The 26,716-nt window shown below is 43.9% G+C and overlaps 1 protein-coding gene across 1 annotated transcript in view; it reads right to left on the bottom strand.

The window, feature by feature from the left end:
- Window positions 1–26,716, bottom strand: part of LOC147894395 (uncharacterized) — a 123,460-nt gene that overhangs the window by 58,193 nt on the left and 38,551 nt on the right. Inside the window, exons 6-9 of the mRNA XM_087385302.1 lie at window positions 16,219–16,312; window positions 15,932–15,985; window positions 9,806–9,886; window positions 2,597–2,679 (exon numbers count right to left, since the gene is read on the bottom strand). Coding sequence (XP_087241428.1) covers window positions 2,597–2,679; window positions 9,806–9,886; window positions 15,932–15,985; window positions 16,219–16,312 — 312 coding nt within the window. The remainder of the gene's footprint in view (window positions 1–2,596; window positions 2,680–9,805; window positions 9,887–15,931; window positions 15,986–16,218; window positions 16,313–26,716) is intronic.

Raw genomic sequence — 26,716 nt, 5'->3', positions numbered from 1 at the left:
CATCATGACTGGCCACTTGCCCTTTCATTTTAATTAACTCCGTATCATTAAAGGCCGTATACCCCGTTGCTGCGGGCTTAGATAGGATGTTATCAGGTGCACTCGTCACTAACTTAGCAACAGATACACATAACAAACAAGGTACTAACCTCTGAGAAGGTCCCGCCAGTTGCATCTGCATATGTTCCGCATTGGGACTCTCCTGCATTTCCACGTCGCATTCAGATATTATCATACTAGCCATGCGACGATCTTTATTCAGTGGACAATCCTTCCACTGATGTCGCTGAAGGCAGCCGAAGCACAATCCTTCTTTCCTGGCTTTCTCTTTTTGTTCAGGGGTCAACGAGGACTTTGACCAAGCCCGGGCTGCCATTGGAGTTATTTTCCTTTTTACCCCAACGGTGGTACTTGTCTTTGTTGGTCCCTCAACCGGCTTCACCTGCTTGGTTTGGCCACTTGGCTGCGAGACACTTGTCTTTGAAACCCATTTCCTCTGAAATCCCCCTTTCCTCGGGTGCTCATACTGAGTCCCTGCCTGCACAAATCCACCAGATCTACCTCTGGCATCCTCATAGTTCAGGGCTACTGCTATAGATTCATCTAGTGTAGTTACATATTTAGCCCGAACTTCCATTTTGATTTTGTCGTTCAGTCCATAGATATAGTCTTTTAACTGAACCGACATAGGGAGAGGGTCTGTTATTTTCATAACACATTCCCTGAATTTGTCAGTGTACTCTGCCACTGACAAGCTCCTCTGACGAAGACTTCTATAAGCATCCCAAGCTCGGGATTCTTCATCAGGTGGAAGAAAGTGTTTCTTGAATTCAGCTTTGAACCCTTCCCAGGTGGTTGGAGCAACTTGATCCTTCTGTTGCTTTATCCACCATCTATCCGCTGCCTCAATAAACAGGTGTGTGGCCTCGCGGATTTTCTTTAGATCGGATTTAATCTCACAAATGGCGAAGGCTTCTTCCCACTTGTGCAACCAAACCTCGATCACATCAGAGCTGCGCTCGGTCATCCGACCAGCGTACTTCTCCGGTCTATAATTAGCGATATTAGGCACTTTGACCCTTGCGCGCTCTAAGGAATGTACACTGGGCTCTGGCTCAGCTAGAGCTTTGCCCTTATCCATCCTAGACGGTCTAGCCGACAAGGCTTGCACCATCTCCCTAATCTCATTTTGACCAGCATTCGCCTGAAGTTGCTGGTTCATAATCTGCTGTAAAGCATCCTCTAATATTAAAATCCTACCAACCAATGTAGGTGCTGCCTGATGTGATATTGGTTGTGTTGACTGTACTCTAGACTCGCTAGGGTTCACCCTTGAACTCTGTCCTTCAGCTTCCATTTGTTGAGAGGGAGGTTTTTTTTTTTTTTTTTTTTTTTTTTTTTTTTTTTTCACAAATGATGGATTTCCCCTTTTTGCTTATACTCAGAAAAGATAAACGACAATCCCTGTTGTAAAAACGAATTAACTGCAACTCAGAATTTTTTTCGAAAGAAAATGCTTCCTGGATTCAAATCTGCCGTCACGTATGCTCTGGATTGAAGGCTCGCCACCAGCTGTTCGTTATCATCAGTTTGCGTTGGATTGAAGGTGGCGGCTGGTTTCCTGCGTAACGTTCTTCATACTTGTCGTCGTTTCTGCTATCTAGTAATTCTCTCCACGTCGCAAGTAATTATCACGATTCAGCCCCGTTACCAGTCGCTGCGTCAAGCCTCAAATAGTGGAGTGTCCTTCCAGACTTTCTGCATGGTCGAGATTCGTATCTACATCGTCGGCGCAGGCGAATTGAAACGACGCGACGCAGACCACATGCTCCGTTGCGAAGGCATCGAAAGCCCGAAAGGGAAGATAATCAACGGAGAACGACGAGGTTTCGCGAGCTTTGCGTATTAACGCAAAATTAAATAGGTATCAACGTACGCCGCTTCTTTTCCGTCGATCCCTGTGCTCTGATACCAAATGTCATCGACCTTCACCTAACTCGTTGCTACTCATGCCATAGTTCTCTAATATCGCTGATATTTGTCACGGGCGATGGCTTCTGGTTTTTCCTCCCAGCCAACTCTCAGGGACCTGATGCGTTCTAATTATTTTTCATTTCGTTAATACCTTCATCCTTATCCCTGAGACCCACAATTCCCTAGATAGTTCCTGGCCACATGTCTTCATTTTAGGCCCTTACTTAGATGCATCCTTTTTCACCCCTCTCTTGGAGTTCCTTTAAAAACAATTGCCCCTTGGCAATTTACACATTTAGATGCACCTAGGCCCTAGCCCTATTAGAACTATCTAGTCAATGCCATTACGCCCTCACCTTGGACCTTGGCAGTTACTTCTCTCGACCATTTAATTACGCACATTAACTATTACACAAGTTGGTCATCTAAGAGAAAATGCCCACCGATCCATCCGAGGTCATGCTATCTCGACTAGAGCATAACACTTCCTAAGGAAGATTTGGCAGCTCCAATCATTTAAAGAATTAGAAAAGACTACTATCGATAGAATAATTAAAAATGCATATGCTCACAACTTTTCCATTCATTGGTTATGTGAAACTTCAAGTGGTCTCTATTATACCTCCTTTTCAAGTGATCAATCTCGCCCTCTAATGCTCGAATGCTTACACGCATAGTTCTCTCTGCATCTCTTGCTTGCTTCACCTGCCATCCTTATTGAGCTGAACTTCCACGTTCTTTAAACAGACCACAATAAAAAAAAACCAGATGATTTCCCACTCTTAGTTGAAAGGAGGAAAACGGAATTATACAAGCACAGTTCTCTCTGCATCTTTTGCCTGTTTTACCTGCCATCCTTATTGAGATAAACTTCCACTTTCTTTGAACAAACCATACTAAAATTTAATCATATGATTTCCCATGTTACTCTTAGTTGCATGGAGCAAAACAGAATTATACAGGCACAGTTCTCTCTGCATTTTTTGCCTGTTTTACCTGCCATCCTCATGGAGATCAACTTCCACTTTCTTTAAACCAGCCATACTAAAATTTAAACGTATGATTTCCCATGTCACTCTTAGTTGCATGGAGCAAAACAAAACTTCAAGCAGCACCTTTTATTGATTTCATGCACAGAACCTCTAGAAATCCATGACCATACGCAGAAATATATTGCACAAGGAAATCAATTACTATAAGCAAGACTATCGTTTAATCCTCTAGATCACACCTTTTGTCCATACGTTATATCGGATCTCTAGAAATACATGACCATCCACGAGAATAGTTTGCACAAGGAAATTATATACTACTAAGCAGGACAAGCCGCTCTCCCTGGCCGTTGCGTCCCCCTCCCCCTCCTTCCTAAGTTTCACTTCCTCCCCTTCTCCTCCTGCCCCACCTCCCTGCTGTTTTTTCTTCTTCTTCCCTTCCCTTGGTCACCTTCCTGAGCTCATCTGCATGTTTCTGTATTTGGACCTGCTGCGGCCAGCTCATGAGCCCTCAGACGGCTGTTCTATTGGAGCCCGTGTTGCCGTGGCTATCCCGTGCCAGTTCCTAACAGTGTGGATCCCTCTCGCAGCTGCTCTACAGCTGAGACCTAGGTGCCTTCATCAGGCTTCTTTGGTGTTTCTGGGCTGCACTCATTCTATGCCTGTTACAGTAGTTTGGTTCGAAGCTTGCAAAGTTCGGTTGGCTAATGGTACGATCTGATAGTTGCTAGTTCCCAGCCTGAGCTGGGTGGTTTCTCCTGGTTTCTTGTCTGTGTTCTGGCCTCCTTTATCCCTCTCTTGGTCCAAGACAGCTTGGGGTTCGTTAGCTTGCAGCAGCCTTTGACTTTGGTGGCTGGTCCTGTCATCTCAACTAGTCCAAAAAGATCTTGATTTCCTTGAAACTAGCCTGGAGTTTGCTTGCGGATTCAAGCTCCTTTTCGGGATCTTGGAACGCCTTTTTTGCTGCTCCTGTACTTGGTGAGCAGCCTTAGCTGCCTAGTGCTCCCTTGAGCCTAGTTTACAGTGTTTTTAAGCTGGAGGACTAGGGGTGTGAAGGCGTGTGCCTTCTTCTCCTTAGCTACGAGCTCTTTTCCTTTTTCTTTTCTCTCCTTTTCATCCTTTTCCTCTCCCGCCTTTCCTTTGGTGGCGCAGCGTGTACTTTTTGAAGAAAGAATCTCAATGGGTGAGGCAAGAGGGGCTCAAATGGCAACACCCTCAACTCCTATAGGTGTCAAGGTTCTTCCTTCGCCAGAGTACAAGCAATAGGTTAAATTGCAATTCAGGCACTCCAGGATAGAGCCTTGGTGGGCAGGATTGTGGGTCTCATGCCCTACTCCCCCCGCCCCCGCTTGCTTCTACTTTCCCCCTTCTGCCCACTTTCCCTGCTGCAATCACTCTCGCTACCCATCCCCCCTCCCTCCTCCTCTCTGCTATCCTCCTCTCCTCATCCCTTTGTAGTAGTTCCGATCACTTCTTTCACCTCCTGCCCTTCCTCTAACCCTATCCCTCGGGCAAGGGAGACATTGATTCTCCCCCGGGTACTCCTGGGTGAACCTGTTGTTGACATGTGGTTGACATGTATCGACACATGATTGACATGTGGTCAACGCCTGACGACATGTGGTTGAAACAGTTCCCCCCGCCACTATCATTCACCGTTCCGGTGAATAGAAAATGAAGAGGAGAACCAATGAAAAAGAAAAAGGAAAAATACAAGCTCCCCCTGTGATGTACAGCAGGTCTCACCAACATTGGTTACCTCATCAGCATTGACATTTGTCTCCAGTTCCCCATTAGCAATGCCCTTTGTTTCAGGCTCCCCATCCGCAGTGACATTTGTCTCAAGTTCCCCACCCGCAGTGACATCAGTATCAGTGGCATCTGTATCACTTGCCGTTGTGCATGCTTCACCAGTGACCTTAGGACATACAGTTGGTATGGTCACATTGGGTTTGCCCCATGATCAACCAGTGACGACGGGTCTTGTACCAGTGACGACGGGTGTTGTACCGATGACCCCCTCGGATACTTCATCTTTGCGAGCCAGTTCCTTTGGTTCCTTGACATCAGGTCTACATCCAGTGGCATCCGGTCTTCACAGATGGACCATGGCAGTAACCTCTTGCCTTGCCACTACTTTCACAGATGCAGTCATCACCACCGTCCAAGAGCCAGCACGCCTCGCAGGACCCCATCATGGGTTGGATTTGAACTTGACTCTGGGACCTGACTCTGAGAGATTTCTCAAGGAATTTCTCATGCTTCTCCAGGAGTTCACATTTCTCATAGATAGGCCCCCCCACACCCTCCATAGTGTAAACACAGCAGGAGCAGGAGCCCCTCCGAGGTCAATCCTCTGGCGTCTACACCCAAGGGATAGGGATTTGAAGGAGGAAAATTGCCCACATCCATTGATTGACCACCCCTTCATCAGAATGACATGTTGACATCTTACATAGCTACTTCCTCGGGTCCATCATTCTCCAATGTATCTCTTGTGGAGCAACAAAATAGCGACTACAGGAGATTACTATGTGTCCTACACAAAAAACGCTCTCCTATAAGCTTGGAAGAGGAGGATGTGAATCAGATTTTTACCATTCCGTTGCAGGAATCCCAAGCCGAGAACCGGCGTTCTCGGCAGACCTCCAACGCCCCGCAAGGTTATGTAGACTTAGATCATCTGGCCCCAACAGAAAGTCTGGCAAAGGTAGAAGAGCGCGCTATGCCCGCCATGTTCAAGGAGTTGGGGGATATCATAAATATGGCTGACAGGCTGAATTTCAGTGATAGATACGCATGGTTGAAGAGGTCCCTACATCTAGCACAGCACATCATGGATGACACCTTCACCCAACTGGGTGCCGCAGTCTTTAATTCAACAGGCTATACCCATAAACTGCTCTCCCAGCAACAACACTTGAAGCTGGAGTTTGAAAAATCCCAAGCAACACAACAACAACGAGCATGAGAGGTGAGACTTCGGCAGTAGGAAGAGGGCTGGAAAAAACAGCAAGAATCAGCCATCTATGAGCGCGACATAGCTTGGAATATTGAGAGGGCCGCCCTAGAGGATCGCCACCTAATTCAGAAACAGGAGTGGGAGGCAGATATGGCAACTTTGCGAGACCAGCATGCCACAGAGGTATCCAAATTACAGCATGAGTTTACTCGATTGCAAAACTCATTGACTTCCTCACTGTTTGCCAAGGACAAATCAGATTCCTGCATGGCTGAATTGGAAAAGAAGCTTTCAGCAATGGATGATGAGTTAAAGTGCCTTGTGGTATAGACCTAGCACTCATCGCTAGTTTGTTTGCCCGGTGACGCCATTGTTGGTGGGCCTTTGGCTGCCCTAGCGGAGTGAAATCTCACAAAGAGAGTGGCTTTAGGCAACCTGGGCTTGTACTTGTGACGAGGGACAGGCATGACATAAAAAACAATGATGGCAGAGTAGAAGAGATTTCAACAGAGGAAAGCGCATCAAAGGAGGGTGTGTTAGCAGAAGAGGGTGTGTCGAGAGAAGTAGAACAAGGAGGGGTTCCTTATGAAGAGGCAAAGACGGTGTGAGCCCACGGGAGAGAGCCTCGATCAAAGGAGGGAGAAGGGTGCGGTGAAGAATTGGAGCAAGGAGGGGGTGTTGATGTCAAGGATAACATGCTGGTTCATGAGCCACCAATACAACAGCCGCCACAGGAGCCACCAAGGAGGGGACAAGGTGCCGAAGGAGGCACAAGGAAACGAGCGAGGAGGGAGCGAGGGGGCAGCCAAGGAGAGGGGCGCAGCCAAAGAGGGAGCGAGGAATGAGTGAGGGGGGCTGCCATGGAGGGAGCTAGGAGGGGGGTGCAATGAGGGAGCCACGAGAGGGGGCTCGATGAGGGAGCTAGGAGGAGTGTTCGATGAGGGAGCCGGGGGGGCGCGTGAGCATGGAGGGAGGGAAGGGGGGCTGGCAAGGAAAGGGCTCACATGGAGAGGCTGAAGTGAGGGAGTGCGATGAAGGAGCCACCTGACGAGGAGAGGGCTTGGATGGAAGGGCTGCGTGGAGAGGTTGGCTGAGGGGATGGTCCGAAAGGGAGAAGAGGCTGAAGAAGAAGGTAATGGAGGGACAGAAGGAGGAGGAGCCACCCCGTCGACCACATTGATAAGGGGGTCCATATCCACCTCCTAACATAGGTGCTTGGTACGGTGCATAATAAGGCTGAGGATAGAAATATGAGGCACCAACCGGATTGGGTGCAGGAGCTTGAAGCAAAGGGGAAGTAGGAAGTAATGGAGGCGGAATGATAGGAGGAGAAGGTGGCTCAGATGCTTTTCCAAGAGGAGGAGCAGGGGGTACGGGTGCCGGGCTAGAAGTTATCAGTGCCTGTTGACTGCAACAACTAGATGTTCCCCCGAAGAATACTCTTTAAGAAGCTTCCTTAATCCTTTGAGGTACCTACACTCAGAGGCATCATGTCCATGGATCTCACAAAATGTACAAAATAAGGTAGAAGTAGGTACCTTACGCTTGGAGGGACACTACTACCAGTGACCATGGCCAGAACCCTTGCATTCTGTGCACCAAATACCAAATCTAATCTGGGCCTCAAAGGACGACTGGTCATCCACCTTTGTTCTATCCTTCAGACCTTCTCTGATTTCTTCTAACTCCTTTAGTTGCTGCCCGTTCATAGCCCTTCCTCATGGAACGGGGCATGAGATTTGGGATGTCCTGCCTCCATGGCCATGCCCCACGGACAAAAGATGCCTTGAAGCTGTGGTTTTGCCAGTGAGAGTTGGTCTCTTCGATTCCACAAAACCGCAAGAGGTGGACGATATTGGCACTACCTGCAACCCCAACTTGGCCAATCATGGACCCAAATAGCATGCCATTGAGCACAAAGAAGGGCCTTTGCCAACTCCTCAATTGCTTTGAGTATTCCAAGAAGGAGCTAACCATCAACAAATGCAAGCTTTTGGGCTAATGGTGTAGTTAAACTTGCTAGGGCAATGCATGTGCTTTTAGTATGTCCAGACTTCAGAGAAATTTAAGGACACAAGTCCCAGACTTCTTAGCCCACCTAAAACCTCAGAACTTGGGTCTGCTTCGACGCTGCTGAGATGCAAATCCCAAAAATTAAGGATTAAATGGCTTCAATCTGAGCTTGAATCCCAATATGCTAAAGTTTGTCCGAGAGCATGATGCATTATAAAAGCAACTGCAAGCCCTATAGTCCGAATGGGCTGAGAAGTCCGAGCTAGTCTCACCGAGTTGCAGAATTGGTTGAGTAAGCCCATCCGGTTGCTAGACGAACACCCGAGAAAGATTCCTCATTTCAAGGACCCTGAGAAGCTAGACTAGGGGGCCGGAGCAATACATATATAGATGACTGCAAGAACATGCCCAAACTCATCCTATAAAAACACAATATAATGTCTCCATGATAGTCACAAGATTGAACCATTAACTCTCACGCATAGCAGGGACTAGCTACTATGACATCCCCATCGACAACTCCCTTGACTGCCATAGACAGTTCAGATTTCACTTTCCTCACAAGACAAACAACAGGTTAAGACTGCCATTTCATCGTGTAACTACCTTCTGGGGTGTTGTTGATCACAGAAGTTACTCATGGTTTTGTTGTATTTGGTTAAACTTAATACAAGTCTTTTTTCTGGAAAAAAGACTCTTATCCCTGAAGAAGGAATTTAAAATGAATTGAAAAATCTCCTAATGAATCTGGGTCTTGAGACTTTGAGGAAACAGTATATATGATATCAGGGCATGATCGGCATGATCTGAAACTCACTGCACACAGACCTTGGTGGCTCCCTCTTCACACTATGCCCAACCTTAAAGATTTCAAACTTTAAGGTGCACGATTTTGATTTTCCCTAGCTTGCAAGTTTTTTGATATCATGATATAAGACCTAAAGGATCAATTTCTACAGTAAACAGATAAAGGAAAATCAACCAAACTTACCATGATGTTTGGGCTTATGGGCTATATAACATATAGACAGGGAAATCAGGATGATTTATGTATACTGTGAACCTAAGATCAAATGCAGTTCAATTAATATAGGGTACATGTAGTAGCAAAAAATGGGACTTTCCCAATTGCATATTCACCTATTAGAAGATACTTCAACATAGGTAGTGTGAATAACGATCCTCAGCCAGAGGGGCATGACTCTTGACACAACAAACCTAGGGGTTTTGTGCAAATAGTGGTAATGTGCATTCTAAAATTATTTCTTCTGCATGTACAAATGTTGTGCTGAGGCAAACCTCAAGGCCCCAATATAAACTGATTTTCCCTGAATTCGTTGTCTCATGACCCCACTCTTACTCAAAAGATAGCCAACATCAAAGAGTCAGGGACCATCCTAACCTGTGCAGGAAATTTACAAAGAGTGATGTACCATCCTAACATCAAAGAGTGATGGACCATCCTAACCTGTGCAGGAAATTTACAAAGAGTGATGGACCATCCTAACATCAAAGGGTGATGGACCATCCTAACCTGTGCAGGAAATAGGGAGACAGACCCAAAATCAAGGCCGGAATTTACATGTGTGTGTAAAACAATGGGAGATCGGATCCAAATAGCAACATTTCCTGCAGTGCTTCATACCATATCAGCGAGTGGCAGACAGAAATCTTGGATGTGATTCTAAGGTTCTGTGGTCTCTGTTCATGGCATCTTAAATGTGATTATATTATGTCCTTTAAATGAAGCGAAACTCCTTGGTTGCAGGACATCCGACCTGTGACTTCAAGCTTTGCAGAAAAGATAAAATAGGACATAATCAGGAAAGAAAAATATATGTAATGTGATATGATCTCACCTCACCTGCTCTGATAAAGCAAGTTTTTCCCTAGTCAAATTTGCCACCCATTTCTTTCGATTTTCCTTTTCTACCGTCAGAGCACCCTGCACAGTGTTCCAATTGCAGGTCACAGCAACCGTGTGTCTAACAATTAATGTTAACCTTTAATGATTCTTATACACACGTGCATTTTCAAATGGATTCTTACTATCCATGATCCTTCTATACTGGTCAAATATGCAAGCGTGTGTCTTTTATTAATTGTAACAGAAGGAAATGTCAGGCATAAGCTTGCAGAAGTTGCAACAGAATATAGGGTTACAAACACAGAGTGATAGAAACTCTCCCAAGGTGCAATTACTGAATCTCACAGGCAGAGTACAGGAGGCAATCAAACACTCAAAAGAAAGAAATACACAAATCAATCAATCGTCCCTGCTCAGTACAAGCTAAAAATTGTACCTTACCAAGAGGGAGATTTTGAATTTCACTGTTAAGAACAACAAGGATTGAATTTCATAAATTTGGTGCACTAAGACTAGGGCAGTAATGTCCTTCAAAAGGACAGCTCAAATGCTACACTAATGAAGAATAGAACTTGAAAGAGACTTCTATCAAGTATGAAAAAAGTCCCAAGATCAAAGTGCTCAAGGAAAAAGCACATGTAGCATGAGAAAAACTGGGAGTCAGACATGGATTCGGAACCCTTCTCCAGGCTCTTGGTCCCCCTGGATTAGAGATGTTTAACGATCTTCATTCATGAGACTGTATGACACAAAGACCAGCTGCTCGGAGGGCATAGATGAGATCAATGTTGGGATATCTCAAGGTGTATGCCTCAGGCACACCTTATGTTTCTATGTGTGAGTGCTAGAGGCACAGTTAGGTGCCCTCAAGCACAGTTAGGTGGTGGAGAGCCACATAGGATGATTGAGTGAATCTAGGAGCAGATTGAGGAGATGATTGTGGAGCTTTGAGGTCATCAGTGATGTCAGTGACCTTGTATGAGGTGCCTACTTTAAGGACCTCTTTCTTCTTCATTCTATAAGCAAGTATTCTGAATTTGTGTCAACTCTACTCTTTCCTTTCAGTGTTTCAACATGGTATCAGAGCCATTTGATCCCCCTTGAGCCCATTTTTGCCACATCATCATCATCTTCTTCTTCTTCTTCTTCACCATCTCTCCCTCTTCTTCCAAAAATTTGCTTGAGCTTGTTCTCCTCTGATTCTCACCCATTTCCCACGCCCTTTCTGCTGGAGATCCCTCTTGTTGGGGCGAATTTCGGGCTGGAAGGAATTGACGAAATATGCGCTCTGCTCGTCGCCATTGCAGGAAAATCGTCGAAGTTCTCTGCTGCAAGTTCTCTGCGCCTGCTCCTTCTTTGTCTAATTCCTTTCAGGGCAAGCTTCTCCATACCTAGAGCTACCTTGTGCTGAAATCTGAGCAGCAATGGCTGCATATTGAAGGAGAAAACAGAGAAAAACCAGTCGACTTTGTTCAAGAAGGTGAAGGCGACCTGACGCATATTTTCGCCTCTTCTTCCCAGAGGATCTACTGTGGTATACCAGCTTTCTTTTGCCTCAGAAAGCCCCCTTTCTTTTGCTTTGAAGAGTGTGATATGAGCCCTCCAAGTTCAGCTCTCTAGTTTTGACAGTTTTGACATACTTTTGAAAATGATGCTACATAAAATGCTACTCTAGCATTTCTGGTCTTTTGAAGTTTTCAATAACTTCACTACAAGTGTTGCTTCAGTTTTGTTTTGACTTGCTAGACCTGGTTGTGATTGGAAAGTGTTTATTTCATCCACTTCTATGAAGCATGCAAAAAGTAGCATCATTGTTTGAAAACTAGTCACTACTATTTGCTACATCAAGTGCCTATACTTTGGAAGTATTTCAGTTCTTTTCACCTGTAAGAGAGAAGACACTACCCAATACTTGGGTTAGAGCCTCTCATGGCTTGCTTATGCCAAATATGTGAAAAGCCAAAACATAAAGCAATGTCTTGTTATGCTACAAAGAATGAAAATGCCAACCTGACTTCCTTATTGAAGATTGCCAAAACAATGGTTGCCAAAAAGGAAGCAAATATAGAGATCTACACTCTCATGGCACTTTTATTTGACTCCAAGTACAAGAAAAAGATGAAGGTCAGACACCTAAGATATGCTTCTCTACACAACTATGGAGATGACAAGATAATTGTTCTCATGAAGGATATGACTTTCAGACCCACTTGTTTTATCATAGTACCATCTTATAAGGCACTAGACACTGCCCATGTGGTAAGACCTTGCCTTGACATGGATATTTTGCCTCCACAAGATGAGGCATCCCATGAAGATTATGCATTTTAAATCATCTCTATGTATGCTCCAGATCTCTCTTTTTATGTCAAGGTACTCAGCCTGGATAGTCCTCCAAAATGAATGAAAATAAACTATTGTGTTTTGTGTGTTTTGTAAACACCTCTGGTCACCTTATGATGTAGGCCATGTGTATGTTTTGTTCCATGGTACCTCTTGCAGACATTGTGTGCATGTACATGCAAGGGAGATAACCATTGGAAGGTCTTTCTGTATCCCATTTTGTTTACCTTACACCCAAGGGAACCCTTGCTAGCATGAGAACCTAGCCATAGATTAATCCTTGACCACCATGAGATGGCATGAGAAACTATGAGACTAGATGTATCCTTGACATAGCCTAAGGCATTTCCTTGAGGGGGGGTTTGTTGGGATATCTCAAGGTGTATGCCTCAGGCGCACCTTATGTTTCTATGTGTGAGTGCTAGAGGCACAGTTAGGTGCCCACAAGCACAGTTAGGTGGTGGAGAGCCACATAGGATGATTGAGTGAATCTAGGAGCAGATTGAGGAGATGATTGTGGAGCTTTGAGGTCATCAGTGATGTCAGTGACCTTGTATGAGGTGCCTACTTAAGGACCTCTTTCTTCTTCATTCTATAAGCAAGTATTCTGAATTTGTGTCAACTCTACTCTTTCCTTTCAGTGTTTCAACAATCAAGGGGCTCAAATAGGATCCACCCAGATCATGATCACTGAGTTTTTTCAGTCGGATAGCACGGGCAAACAATCCCCAAGAGACAGCATAGCCACGACCTGTGTGAGAGGTGGTCCAATCACTTCTAGAGGTGTTACCGGAGGCCAAGGGCCACAAATGTGAGAGGCGAGGAGTGGGTGGTGCGTGGACCTATGACACGATACTACAGACCCAAGCATCATGTGCCGCTTTCTTATCACCTTAGTGCAAAGTCTCTAGAAGGCATTTTTATCAGGTCAACTACTCTGACCCATTCAAAGTTCACCTCTTCTAGTTCACCTCTTCTGTATCCTACAACAGTTCCCCGCCACTATCATTCATCCTCTCGGTGAATGGAAGAGGATGATAGTTGGGTTGAGCGTGGCTCTTTCAAATATCACCAATAAAAAGTTCCATTACAAAATGGCGCCCATACCCAATGGAGCCCATACCCAATGTAAGATTCACATCGAATGGATGGGCCACGTGTGGGGACCTCTTTGATCCAGGATCCATAGGAAAAGTAGACGGAGCTGCACATGAAGTATCAACCTGTGAAAGATGCGGAGACGCTGGAGCAACGTGTTCCTAGAGCCTAGTGGCTCAAAAGTGGTTCCTCTCCCCCGTGGACTGCAGAAATAATAGAATTAGTGACCGTGCTCACCATTTGGGAAATAAAGTAAGGCCAACAAATGGGGTCACCAGAGAAGAAGCAGCTGTAGGAGCATCTGGCAAAACAGTGTGACTCTCCACCTGTACAGACATCACCAGCAACTGGGTCCCTGTAGAGCATGTAGAAGTGGGACCAGCACCAGGAGAGGCATGAAGGGGGGATGATGGAGGGGTGGATCTAGCACCAAGGGAAAGAGGCACGGATCAGTGGAGGTGATAAAGCAACAAGGGTAGGGGAGGTGGAAGAAGGTGGAGGGGAAGATGTAGCCACTACAACAGGTGGGGGCTGGTGGTAAGATGGGAGACGTGTTGCCACAATAGGAGGGGCAACCTCACACTTGAAGGAGCTGCGTGAGCTGGGGCCCACATGTCCAAGTAGGTGTCCAACCTTGTCGTTTGCACAAAGTGGCTCGAAAGGTGGTGTATAGATGCGCAACAAGAGAACCATAATGAGATACGGTGAGGGGGCAGATTTGACCTACAAAGACTCGTGTCAAAATTGGGTTGGATATTATGTACGCGTTGCACTTGATTTGGGAGAACACAACTCAGTAGTGTTAAGGTGTTAGAAGGTTTGACCTACAAGCATCATCCATATTCTCATGATCAACGGGTATAGCCCTCTGCAGTAGTTGATGGCACCTTACTCCCAAGTTATCATAGTCAATGAGCTTGTTCCCAATGAAGCAAGTTGCAAGGCAACCGATTTCCCTTTTCCTATTAGGAACCTCATCTTCTATCATTTTCAAAGCATGTAATAACAGGGTTTCTTTATTTTGGGGGGGAACGTCCCTCTAAAGTCAATGAGCAACACCTGGGAATGACAACGAATAAGCACTGAAGTGAAAGAAGAACAACCTCACCTTGAGTAAAATGGGATGCTTTGGTTACTAGGGTGAACACACTACATAGTCACGATGGTAGGGATACTCTCCCATATTGACCTAAGATGAGAGATATCTGCAAAGTTAATGAAAAAGGGTTATGACAAAGATCTAAGGTTTAAAAGAAGTTTGTCAAGACATAGTTTGGAAACTCTAAGCATCAGTATTGGATAATCCACAATCTTATGTCAACCACAAAGAGCCAATCAAAGTATTGAAGAATTGATGTGTTAAATATATTAGTGAAAGGCATCTAAAATGGGCAAGTTCCTCCGACTTTTGAAACTTGCTAATCGTGGTGAGTCCCTTGAGTATGTCACAGCGGTACACTTTGCTGGATTGAATGTCCAGAAAGTTTTAAAAAAAGCTTAGCTTTTTGTAGAAGAAATGTTCAAGGAAGGGGACGATGTAAATTTTATTTATACCCTATCCCTTAAGACAGCATAACACCTCAGCATACTCCATAGGCCATAGAAGAGGATCAATGATGTGGGCTACAAATTGGAACTCTCACTAAACTTCCATATCCATCAAGTATCTCATAATTCATGCCAATAAATTTCAGAGAAACGTCATGAAGAATACAAGTGGTGTGGAATGTTACACAAACAATGTGAAGTGGATCAGGGACCAGAGTCCATCTTCATTCACACAAAAATTGACAGCTCAAGAATCACCTTCCTCGAGAGTGTTTAGTCACAAAGAGAGATCTATTCCTCAAAGATCCCACTTGGAACACATGTAAGTGTGCGCTATGTCAAGGTTTCCTAGACCTTGTCATGGAGAATGCTAACTTTTGAAGGCAGAGTAGTTAAGTCAAAGATACGGTTAAGCATCGCTCCCTGGTGTAATTTGCAGAGAACAATGCTCTTTGGTTGCTTTATCAACATGGGAATGCTGGCTTCTGCAAGGTCCTATTTTTTTGTCATATTAGTAGCCTCCACAAGGAATTAGGACCTGAAATAGGAGACATGTATGGGAACTAAATGATAAAATGATAAATCAACTATTCTATAACAACTGGCTGACACAACCAGACTGTCTTTCTGTCCATTAAGTCACAACCAGGTTGTCCTTTTTGTCAACTAAGACACCCAAGACGATGGCTTTATCTTAGGACTGGGATATTTACTTGTTAGCCATATCTCCTAAAATGTTGTACTTTTGAGGTTTTCTTTTTTTTCTATGGTAAGATTTTCCAGGTTATATTTTTATTTTCTATGGTAAGACTTCCCAAATTTGAAATTTGAAATTTTCCACTTGATTCGTCCTCATAAAATCATAATAGATTCATGGTGGAAATAGACAAGGAGACCAAGTCTGCAATTCAAAAATCATTACATCCAAAAAATAACTTTTTCCCGTTCCGATCACAAAGAAAATGAGAAGAAATTTGACATAGAGACAAATCTTTCAAATTTGTTTATCCATATTTTGTACTTATTTTTTAATTTAAATTTGTTATATAGTATCATCAAATACTAAGTTGTGACCTTGCATTACATATTGAGCACCCTAACAAAAAGTAACATATGCTAACAACAGCATGAAACCTGCAATTGCTCCACTTTTTTCTCTAGTACTTGAACATCTTTTTGACAGACCATCTGAAAGATAAACAAAATATTGTCACCTATCACATATAGAAATACTCATTTAGCTTCTTAGTCAAGAGAAGTTGAATCCATCAAAAGAACATTATTAAAAATGATTGCCGATAACCTGAGAAGGATCCTGATGCTAAATGCATTACAACCTTATGTTATTGGATAGTACAATTGTAGCCACGTTACTAAGTCCTTAAGAAACACCTGTAAGGAGAGCACATATATTTACCAACCTTTGCTTTAAGCTTCGACATAAGTACACTACACTTCCTTTGGCATGATGCTAAATCCCTAGCGAGTTTCTTTCTATCACCTTCTATAGCACTCCTAATCACATAAGAAGACATAAATATCCTATAAAATTTGTTGCAAATATAAACTATGAATATCCAAAGTACACAAATGTGAAATTCACTCTTACCCATTATACATTCTCAAAACAATTGACAAACTAAATACACAAAAAGATGATTTTTCATTACTGAGCAAATAGCAAAAGCAGATACAACAGGGAGTGACTCTCCCTTAATTTTGATAGCATGTGTTACACTCAAGTTGAGGTAACATAACCTCGGAAGGGTTGGTCGACATTTTCCTTTAAAGGATCAATGTTTATATTATATTTATTGGGCTTCATGTAAATGGTCAAAGGGGTTAATGTCAAGGTCCTTAATGAGGGTGACAAGACACGGATTAGATGGGTCTAAGGCTATGGGTATTAAATGCATTGAATGTGTAATGTGCCAAGGGGCAAGTAAAGTAATGGATATCCCAAGAGAGGGGTATATGGTGCATTTAAGAGGTACCCTAGAATGAGGACATGTGGCATACTAGATCCATCTAGGAAATTGGGGCTTGGTGGATTTGCAAGCAGAAGCTTTTCACGTGTGATTCAGATTTTGTGAGAGCTTGCTAACACCAAGATTTGGCTAGGAGGAAAGAAATGTGTGCCTGCACCGTGATTGCTCGTAGATTTGGTTAATTGGAACGGCTTATATGTTAGTGAGCATGTCAATTGATCCCCAGAAACCGTTTTTCACTGAAACCGATATAAGTGGCATTGCGATAGGAGCAGTTCTCCTCCAAGAGGGAAGGCCCGTAGCTTTTGAAAGCAAGAAGCTTTCTCCCTCTCAACAAAATTGGCCAACTCATGAATTAGAGTTGTATGATGTTGTCCATGCTTTGAAAACATGGAGACATTATTTGTATGGATCAGAGTTTTATGTTGATGTTCATCATGATACTCTGAAATATTTTTGTAAACAACCTGACTTGAGAGGCAGCCAAGCCAGGTGGGTAGAACTCATGCAGGAGTTTAACTTCACGATTCGGTACCAAAGAGGGAAGGATAATAAAGTTGTTGATGCGTTGTCACGCATTATGCATAATATGAGTTTCACGGTATTAGAGAGTGCTCTAATGACCGAGATTAGAGAAACTCAAAAGGTAGACGAGTTCGTGCAGAGCCTTTGGCCTAAGGCTCATGTGCTAAAACCCGGGGAAAAGGATGACCTGGCATCCAAAAAAGGCCAAACTTATGCAAGATATACCATAAGAAATGGTATACTGAAAAGAAATGGCAAGGTAGTAGTACCTAATCAGAATGATCTCAGGCAGAGACTTATTCAACAATGCCATGATAGCCCATGTGTGGGACATCCAGGAGTCGAGAAAACGTATGATCTCGTGAAGCGAGATTATTTTTGGCAAAAAATGAAAAAACATATTCATGAATATGTGACACGACATTTTTCGTGTCAAGTAAGTAAGGCAGAACGGGTGAAGCCACCCGGACTTTTACAGCCCTTGGAAATACCACTAGGTAGGTGGAAGAGCATTTCCATGGACTTTATTGTAGGTCTGCCTACGACACAAGGTGGATATGATTCTATCCTTGTGATAGTTGATCGTCTTACCAAGATGGCTCACTTCATTCCAACTAGAGAGTCTATTAGTGCACCGCAAGTGGCGGATTTGTTTATTAAACATATATTTCGTCTGCATGGATTACCCAAATCCATAGTGTCAAACAGGGATGTTAAATTTACCAGTCATTTTTGGACTACAGTGTTTGAGATACTAAGGACTGAGTTGGGAATGAGTAGTGGGGATCATCTAGAAACGGATGGTCAGACGGAAAGAATCAACCAAATTTTAGACGATATGCTTAGAGCATATGTTTCATTGAGGCAACATACATGGGACAAATGGTTGTCATTGTTAGAAGTTTCCTACAATGATAGAAAACATTACTCTACAGGGTTCAGTCCGTTTGAGCTGAACTGACCTGTTAAACACTAACTTCTAACTATAGGCAGATCATGGGAGTAGCACCAATATTGTTCCACCCAGCCAACCTTGCTGAAACGTGAGAGCTAACAGAGAATCAAAAATCCACGTAAAAGCCCCTTCTCCTTCTCTCACTAGCTCCAACAAGCCCCATCTCCCTAGATGGATCTAGATGCCACATGTCATCATTATAGGGCCTTACTAATGCATCTTTTCACCCCTCTCTTGGGCTACTTTAATTTCCTTTGCCCCTAAGCACATTTCTTGCATTAGGCCCTTAGCCTTGGATCCACCTAGTCTGGTGCTATCAGCCCTCACCTAGGACCTTGACATTAATTCCCTCCCGATCATTTACATGAAGTGCAAATAAATATATTACAAACATAGATCCTTTAAGGGAAATGTCAATTGATTCTTCCGAGGTCATGCTACCTCGGCTAGAGCGTAACAATCCTTCCCTCTTCAGACATCAGCGTCCTTGATGATAAAGTCTGGGAACACTCTCCGCAACTGGTATATGGATTCCCAGGTAGCTTCAGATAGAGGCTGACCATGCCATGCAACCAACACCGTGGGTATCTTCCGATATCGTATTTGCATTGTTCCTCGGTCCAGGATTCTTGTTGGTTTGCGCCTTGCATTATCCTCTATCTCCTGAAACAAAACCACACCTTCGATTAGTGAGTCACCTGTATGTAAAAATTTCTTTAAGCGCGAAACATGAAAAACTAGGTGCACCTTACACCCCTGTGGTAATTCTAATTTAAAGGCTACTTTGCCTATTCTCTTTAGAATTAACCACGGCCCACAGTATCGAGGTGATAACTTAGCACACTCTCCTGAAGTTAACGACTTCGAGTGCGAAGGAACTCTGAGAAAAACTTTTTCTCCTTCCTTAAATACTCTTATAGACTCGTTTTCATCCGCATACACCTTGGCTCTATCCATAGCCTGGCGGATATTAGCTCTCGCAAGTGCTAGCATCTCCCGCATTTGAACCACAAAGTTCACGGCACTAGGCACTTTCTGAGGTATTCCAACTATAGTTGGATTCGTTGGTCTATAACCATAATTCAGCTCAAACGGACTGAACACTGTAGAGGAATGTTTTCTATCATTGTAGGCAAACTCTAACAATGGCAACCACTTGTCCCATGTATGTTGCCTCAATGACACATATGCCCTCAGCATATCCTCTAAAGTCTGGTTGACTCTCTCCATCTGACCATCCGTCTCAGGATGATCCCCACTACTCATTTCCAACTCAGTCCTTAGTGTCTCAAATACCACTGTCCAAAAATGACCGGTAAATCTGACATCTCTGTCTGATACTATGGATCTAGGCAATCTATGCAGACGAAATATATGTCTAATAAACAAATCCGCCACTTGCGGGGCACTAATAGACTCTCTAGTCGGAATGAAGTGAGCCATCTTGGTTAGACAATCAACCACCACAAGGATAGAATCATACCCTGCTTGTGTTGTTGGCAGCCCTACAATAAAGTCCATGGAAATGCTCTCTCACTTACTTAGTGGTATTTCCAAGGGCTGTAAAAGTCCGGGTGGCTTCACCCGCTCCGCCTTGCTTACCTGACACGAAAAACACCGTGTCACATATCCATGAATATGCTTTTTCATCTTTGGCCAAAAGAAATCTCGCTTCACGAGATCATATGTCTTCTCGACTCCTGGATGTCCCGCACATGGGCTATCATGGCACTGTCGAATGACTCTCTGCCTGAGATCATTCTGACTAGGTACTACAACCTTGCCATTTCTTTTCAGCATACCATCCCTTATGGTATATCTTGCATATGTTTGGCCTTTTCTGGATACCAGGTCATCCTTTTCGTTTTCCCCGGGTTTTAACATATGAGCCTTAGGCCATAAGCTCTGGACAAACTCGTCCACCTTTTGAGTTTCTCTAATCTCGGTCATTAGAGCACTCTCTAATACCGTGAAACTCATATTGTGCATAATGCGAGACAACGCATCAACAACCTTATTATCTTTTCCTCTTCGGTACCGAATCGTTAAATTAAATTCCTGCATGAGCTCTGCTTACGTAGCTTGGCGGCCCCTCAAGTCAGGCTGCTTACAAAAATGTTTCAGAGTATCATGATTCACATCCACATAAAACTCTGAACCATACAAATAATGCCTCCATGTTTTCAAAGCATAGATAACAACATACAACTCTAATTCATGAGTTGGCCAATTCCTTTGAGAGGGAGAAAGCTTCTTGCTTTCAAAGGCTATTGGCCTTCCCTCTTGAAGGAGAATTGCTCCTACCGAAATGCCACTTGCATCAGTTTCTAGGAACAACGGTTTCTGGGAATCAACTATTTTTAACACCGGTCCTGTGACCACAGCTTGTTTTATGGTGTTAAAACTTTCTTGTTTATTCTGTCTCCATTAAAAGGTACTTTATCTGAGGTCAGATCAGTCAATGGCGATACTATTTCGGAATATCCTTTGATATGCCTTCTATAAAATTGGACAAATCCCAAGAATGATCGCAAAAAGCAGTCAGACTCTGAGGAATTGGCCAAGTCAGTATCGCAGCCACTTTCTTTAGATCCATTTCTACCCCCTCTGGAGTAATTATGAATCCTAAATATTCAATCCTAACCATACACAGTATAGTTTTCTTTTTATTTACATAAAGATTGGCTTTTCTCAAAGTACTGAACACTATTCTTAAGTGTTCGCGATGCTCAGTAATACTTTTACTGAATATTAGAATATCGTCAATAAAATGTACTACAAACTTTCCGATATACGGACTTAGTAAATCGTTCATAAGCATGACGAATGTCGCTGGAGCATTGGTAAGTCCAAAGGGCATTACCAAAAACTCATAATGACCAAACCTGCTTCTGAAAGCAGTTTTATGCACATCCTCGGCTCTAATCCAGATCTGATGGTAGCCACACTTAAGATCTATCTTGCTGAAAATCACGGCTCCATGTAATGCATCTAGCAAATCATCAATCCAAGCCATCGGATACCTGTGCTTAACAGTGATATTATTCAATGCTCTGTAATCTATACAGAGGCGAAACATATCATCCTTTTTCTTCTTTAATATCACTGGCGAAGCAAAAGGTGAGAAACTTGGTTGAATCTGCCCCAACTTTAGGTATTCTTCCAATTGTCTACGCACCTCCGCCTCTTCAGTAATACTCATTCTATAGGGAGGTCTATTTATAGGTTCTGCCCCCGAAATCAGTTCAATCTTATGCTGAACATTCCGTTCTGGAGGTAACCCATAAGGTAGTTCATCCCTAAAACATTCAAAGAACTCCTCTGTTATAAGATTAGCTAGCTTGGCCATCTCACCACTTTGCGTAACATCAGTGCTAGCCGAAGAATCATCAACTGGCTCTACCGATGCTGTACAAAGGAATAAAAACTCTTCTTGAGCTTTTCGGATTTCCATCACGGAAACCAATGGTCCCTGAGGTATATCTTTTTCACCTCGCAAGACATAAAGCACATCATTCATCCTGAATTGATATACATGCCTTTTCCAATCAATGGCTGGATTCTTCCTAGAATGCCACGCCATACCCAGGGCTATATCTGCATGAGCAAGCTTAGTCATTTCAAAATCAAGCTTCTCAGCATAGTCCTGAATACGAAGCTCCAACTGGGTAACCCTTTGGTCCCATACTTCAGTTGAACTTCCATCTGCCATCCTGACTGTATACGCATAGTCAGATGGGTTAGTCTTTAACTTCAGCCTCTTCACAAGCTTGGAGTTAATTACATTGTGAGTTGACGCCGAGTCAAACAACACAATGACATCATGAGTGGCCACTTGCCCTTTCATTGTATCATTAAAGCTGTATACCCCGTTGCTGTGGGCTTAGATAGGATGTTATCAGGTGCACTCGTTACTAGCTTAGTAACAGACACACATAACAAACAAGGTACTGACCTCTGAGAAGATCCCACTAGCTGAATCTGCATCTCTTTCACTCTGGGACTTCCCTCCATTTCCACGTCGCATTCTGAGACTACCATCTCAGCCATCCGACGATCCTTATTACGTGGACAATCCTTCCACTGATGAGGCTGAAGGCAACCAAAACACAAGCCTTCTCTCCTCGCTTTTTCTCTTTGCTCTGGGTTTAAGGGAGACTTAGACCAAGCCCGAGCTGCCATTGGTGTTACTTTCCTCTTCACTCCAATGGTGGTACTTGATTTAGGAGTTTCAGCTGGTTTCGCCTGCTTGGCTTGACCACTCGGCTGAGAACCACTCCCTTTACTAATCCATTTCTTCTTAAACTTAGATTTCTTCTGGTACCCATACTGGGTTCTGACCTGTGCAAACCCACTTGGCCTACTGCCCTTGGCATCTTCATAGTTCAGGGCTATGGCTATTGCATCATCCAACGTGTTCGCATACTTAGCCCAAACTTCCATTTTAATCCGATCATTCAATCCAAATATGAAATCTTTCACTTGGATTGATTGAGGTAGGGGTTCATCAACCTTCATTACGCTCTCTCGAAACTTATCAGTGTATTCAGCCACTGACAAATTTCTCTGACGAAGGTTTCTATACTGATCCCAAGCTCGGGATGCTTCGTCAGGAGGTAAGAAGTGTTTCCTGAATTCTCTTTTAAACCCCTCCCAGGTAGTGGATGCTATACCATCTTTTTGTTGTTTAATCCACCACCTATCCGTTGCCTCACTAAACATGTGGGTGGCCTTGCAGATCTTCTTGATATCATTTCTGATTTCACAAATGGCGAACGCCTCGTCTCATTTGTGTAACCAGGTCTCAATGACATCAGAACTACGGTCATTCATCCAACCAGAATACTTTTCCGGCCTATAATTGGCAATATTAGGTACTTTAGCCTTTCTAGGCTCGACCGTATGGACACTAGACTCCGGTTCCATTGGAGCCTTTCCCTTCTCATCTCGAGAAGGTCTGGCAGACATACTGTGTATCACTCTTCTAAGTTCAGACTGCCCTGCATTGGCCTGTAACTGTTGCGCTAATAACTGCTGCAAGGCATCCTCAAGCAATGCAATCCTGCCATATAAGGTGTGAGCTACTGGGCGCTACACCTGCTGGGTCAGCCAGACTCCTGACTCACCAGGGTCCCTTCTGGAAGCCCCTTCTTCTGGTACCAAATGTTAAACACTAACTTCTAACTACATGCAGATCACGGGAGTAGCACCAATATTGTTCCACCCAGCCAACCTTGCTGAAACGTGAGAGCTAACAGAGAATCAAACATCCACATAAAAGCTCCTTCTCTTTCTCTCACTAGCTCCAACAAGCCCCATCTCCCTAGATGGATCTAGATGCCACATGTCATCATTATAGGGCCTTACTAATGCATCTTTTCACCCCTCTCTTGGGCTACTTTAATTTCCTTTGCCCCTAAGCACATTTCTTGCATTAGGTCCTTAGCCTTGGATCCACCTAGTATGGTGCTATCAGCCCTCACCTAGGACCTTGACATTAATTCCCTCCCGATCATTTACATGAAGCGCAAACAAATATATTACAAACATAGATCCTTTAAGGGAAATGTCTATCAAGCAACTAGCAATCCCCAATTTCTGAGGCAAACATAACAGTCTGCAGGCCAGCCAAAAGGTCAGCCAGCAGGGCCAAACAAGTGGCCAGAAAGAGCCAGAAATGGCCGATCAAATTCAGGCCAGCCAGCTGGTCTGGCCGACCAGCTGGCAGGCCCACCGACCAGCTGGCCGACCAGCTAGGTCTGGCCTATAAAGGCACAAGCCCCCCACACTCTCATAGACAGGACAGGACCTGCAGCTGCTCCTCATCTCCGCCATTCTTTGCTGCAGCCCTGCCTGCTCCATCTACCTCTCCTCTTCAGATCTGCCTTCTCTCTGCCTCTCTTGGCTGCTCCATCTTCTCCTCGAGATCTGCCCCATCCTGCTCCAGATCTGCTCCTCCAGATCTGTCCCATCCTGCTCCAGATCTGCTTCTCTGCTCCTTCTGCTCCAGATCTGCCCCATCCTGCTCCAGATCTGCTCCTCTGCTCCTTCTGCTCCAGATCTGCCCCATCCTGCTCCAGATCTGCTCCAGATCTGCTCCTCTGCTCCTTCTGCTCCAGATCTGCCACCCCTGCTCCAGATATGCTCCTTTTCTTCATCATGTTGCTATTCCAGATAGCCTGAAGGTTTGTTCCTCAGAGCATGCTGGTTTTCAGCCATTTCCTAGGGCAGCTCTAGCCCTTCATCTTCTTCGTCATCATCGAGCTACACGGAGGACTGCGTTTCGCTCCGTCTGCTGCTATCTTTTCTACTGTTTCTCTACATGGAATCATCTTTTTGATTCACCTCAGCCACGGTCCTTGAGACACACCGGCTTGAGGTTCTTGTATTCAGTTTTTCATATTACCGATAGGCACTATGTTTTCTGAGTTCCGTTCTTCAGTTGTGTCTGAGTATTGTCTATTTTCTGATCGCTCCACTGCAAACCCTATCGTTTCTCTATAATGTCAACTGATTCTTCCGAGGTCATGCTACCTCGGCTAGAGCGAAGTAACATGACCAGCAAATCCAACTACAATTGGAGTACCTCAAAAAATGCCTAGTGCCACGAACTTTGTGGTTCAAATGCAGAAGATGCTAGCAGTTGCGAGAGCTAACATCCGCCAAGCTATGGATAGAGCTAAGGCGTATGCGGATGAAAACAGATCCGTTAGAGAATTTAAGGAGAAAAAGTTTTTCTCAGAGTTTCTTCACACTCAAAAGTCTTTGACTACAGGAGAGTGTGCACCCACCAGTGTTCCATGTTTCTCGTTTACAGAAATTTTTGCATACAGGTGACTCACTAATCAAGGGTGTTGTTTTGTTTTAGGAGATAGAGGATAATGCAGGACGCAAACCAACAAGAATCCTGGACCGAGGAACAATGCAAGTACGCAATCGGAAGATACCCACGGTGTTGGTTACATGGCATGGTTTACATTTATCAGAAGCTACCACCATCGAGTCTTTGGTGATCCCTCTTTGGCTAAGTATCATTGCTTTCGGGCATCCTTAAGGTAATCATTTTATGATTCCCTAAGTGTACGGGATCTAGATTATCTTACCTTTTTATTGTAGAATGGTATCTTCTGATGCTTTGTAACTGGCTGTCCCTTTTCATGGGATTGTCCTATGTAATATAGCTGGGCTGGCATTTATCCACAAAGGCCTGAGTTCGACCTTATCTTCACTTGGGTTCGATATTGGGCACTCTGGACTCAATGCAAAGAAGAAACCACAGTCTTTGGGAATTCCACCTTTTCCATGTTTCATTATTTTTGAATATTGCTTAGGCAATCCTTTTTATGATTGCCTCTCTGTTTGTCAGATAATTTGTGACAATCTTATCTGCTTCCTCTCCTTCTCTTTTGCTACCTTGAGAGCATCCTCATAAGTAACCAGCTCTTTACATTCAATCTTTATCCTAATCTCCGGCTTCAAACCAGCAACAAACCTATCCTTTTTTATGAATTTGGGAGGAACTTCAGGTAATAAGGCCACCTGCCATTTATTCCACAACACAGTGAACTTACCGACATACTCATCCACTAACTGAGTCGGCTGTTGCTGCAATAAACATAGCTCTCTCCAAATGCCATCAAGATCTCTAACACACATAAACCTGTCCAGGAAAACTGTCCTCACCTCTGGATAAGTCGGGTTCCTGTGAGCACCCTGATCATCACGCATCCTTGCAGAGAAAGACTGCAACAAGTTCTCGCTTCTCCCAACAAACAAAAGAATAGAATCTGAAGAAGGACTTCTGGAGCATTCCTATCTTTAATAAGAGGTGTGAACTCCAAGCACTCTAAAAACCTCTCTGGATCTTCATTGGGCAATCCGTGAAATCGAGGAAATTCATGAGCCATCTCTCCTCTTAACTAACTTATCTCAAACACACTTCCAACCAGAAATACTACCCAACCTCTTTTGGGAAGAAAGCAAAAATAATCACTCTACTGAAGAAAACTTACCCTGCATCTGACTGGCATTCTTCTTCCTAAGAGCAATCACTTTCAAAGCCTTTTGAACCTTAGCATGGAGACGTATCACCCGAAGTTTAACATCAAGGCATCTATCTCTCCTGTGTCCACACCCCCCACATAACTCACAATGAATCACTCTCATGCATTCTTTGTCCTCATAGTTTCAATCCCTAACCACACAGAAATTCAAGCAACATTCCCCAGCCAATCTTCTGGGCTATTTTGTCTTGAGTACCCAATCTCAATTCAAAACTCCTCAGCAGGATCGCCAAAAAAGATGATAAGAAAAAAAAGGAAAGACAACCAGGAATGATGTACTTCACCACGTCAGATAGCTGAGACTTCATAGGGATCAGCTGCAATGTGGGCTCGTAGATGATGAGCTTATGAACCAAGTTTTAGAACAGGTGTCTTTGTATTAGGCACT

This window comes from Dipteris shenzhenensis, chromosome 14 (assembly GCF_047967505.1).
Source record: "Dipteris shenzhenensis isolate YYH24624 ecotype China chromosome 14, Dip_SZ_1.0, whole genome shotgun sequence".
In the NCBI taxonomy this organism is placed as follows: domain Eukaryota; kingdom Viridiplantae; phylum Streptophyta; class Polypodiopsida; order Gleicheniales; family Dipteridaceae; genus Dipteris; species Dipteris shenzhenensis.
Note: the sequence above shows the minus strand (reverse complement) of the source record. Positions and strands in the feature narration are given on the sequence as shown.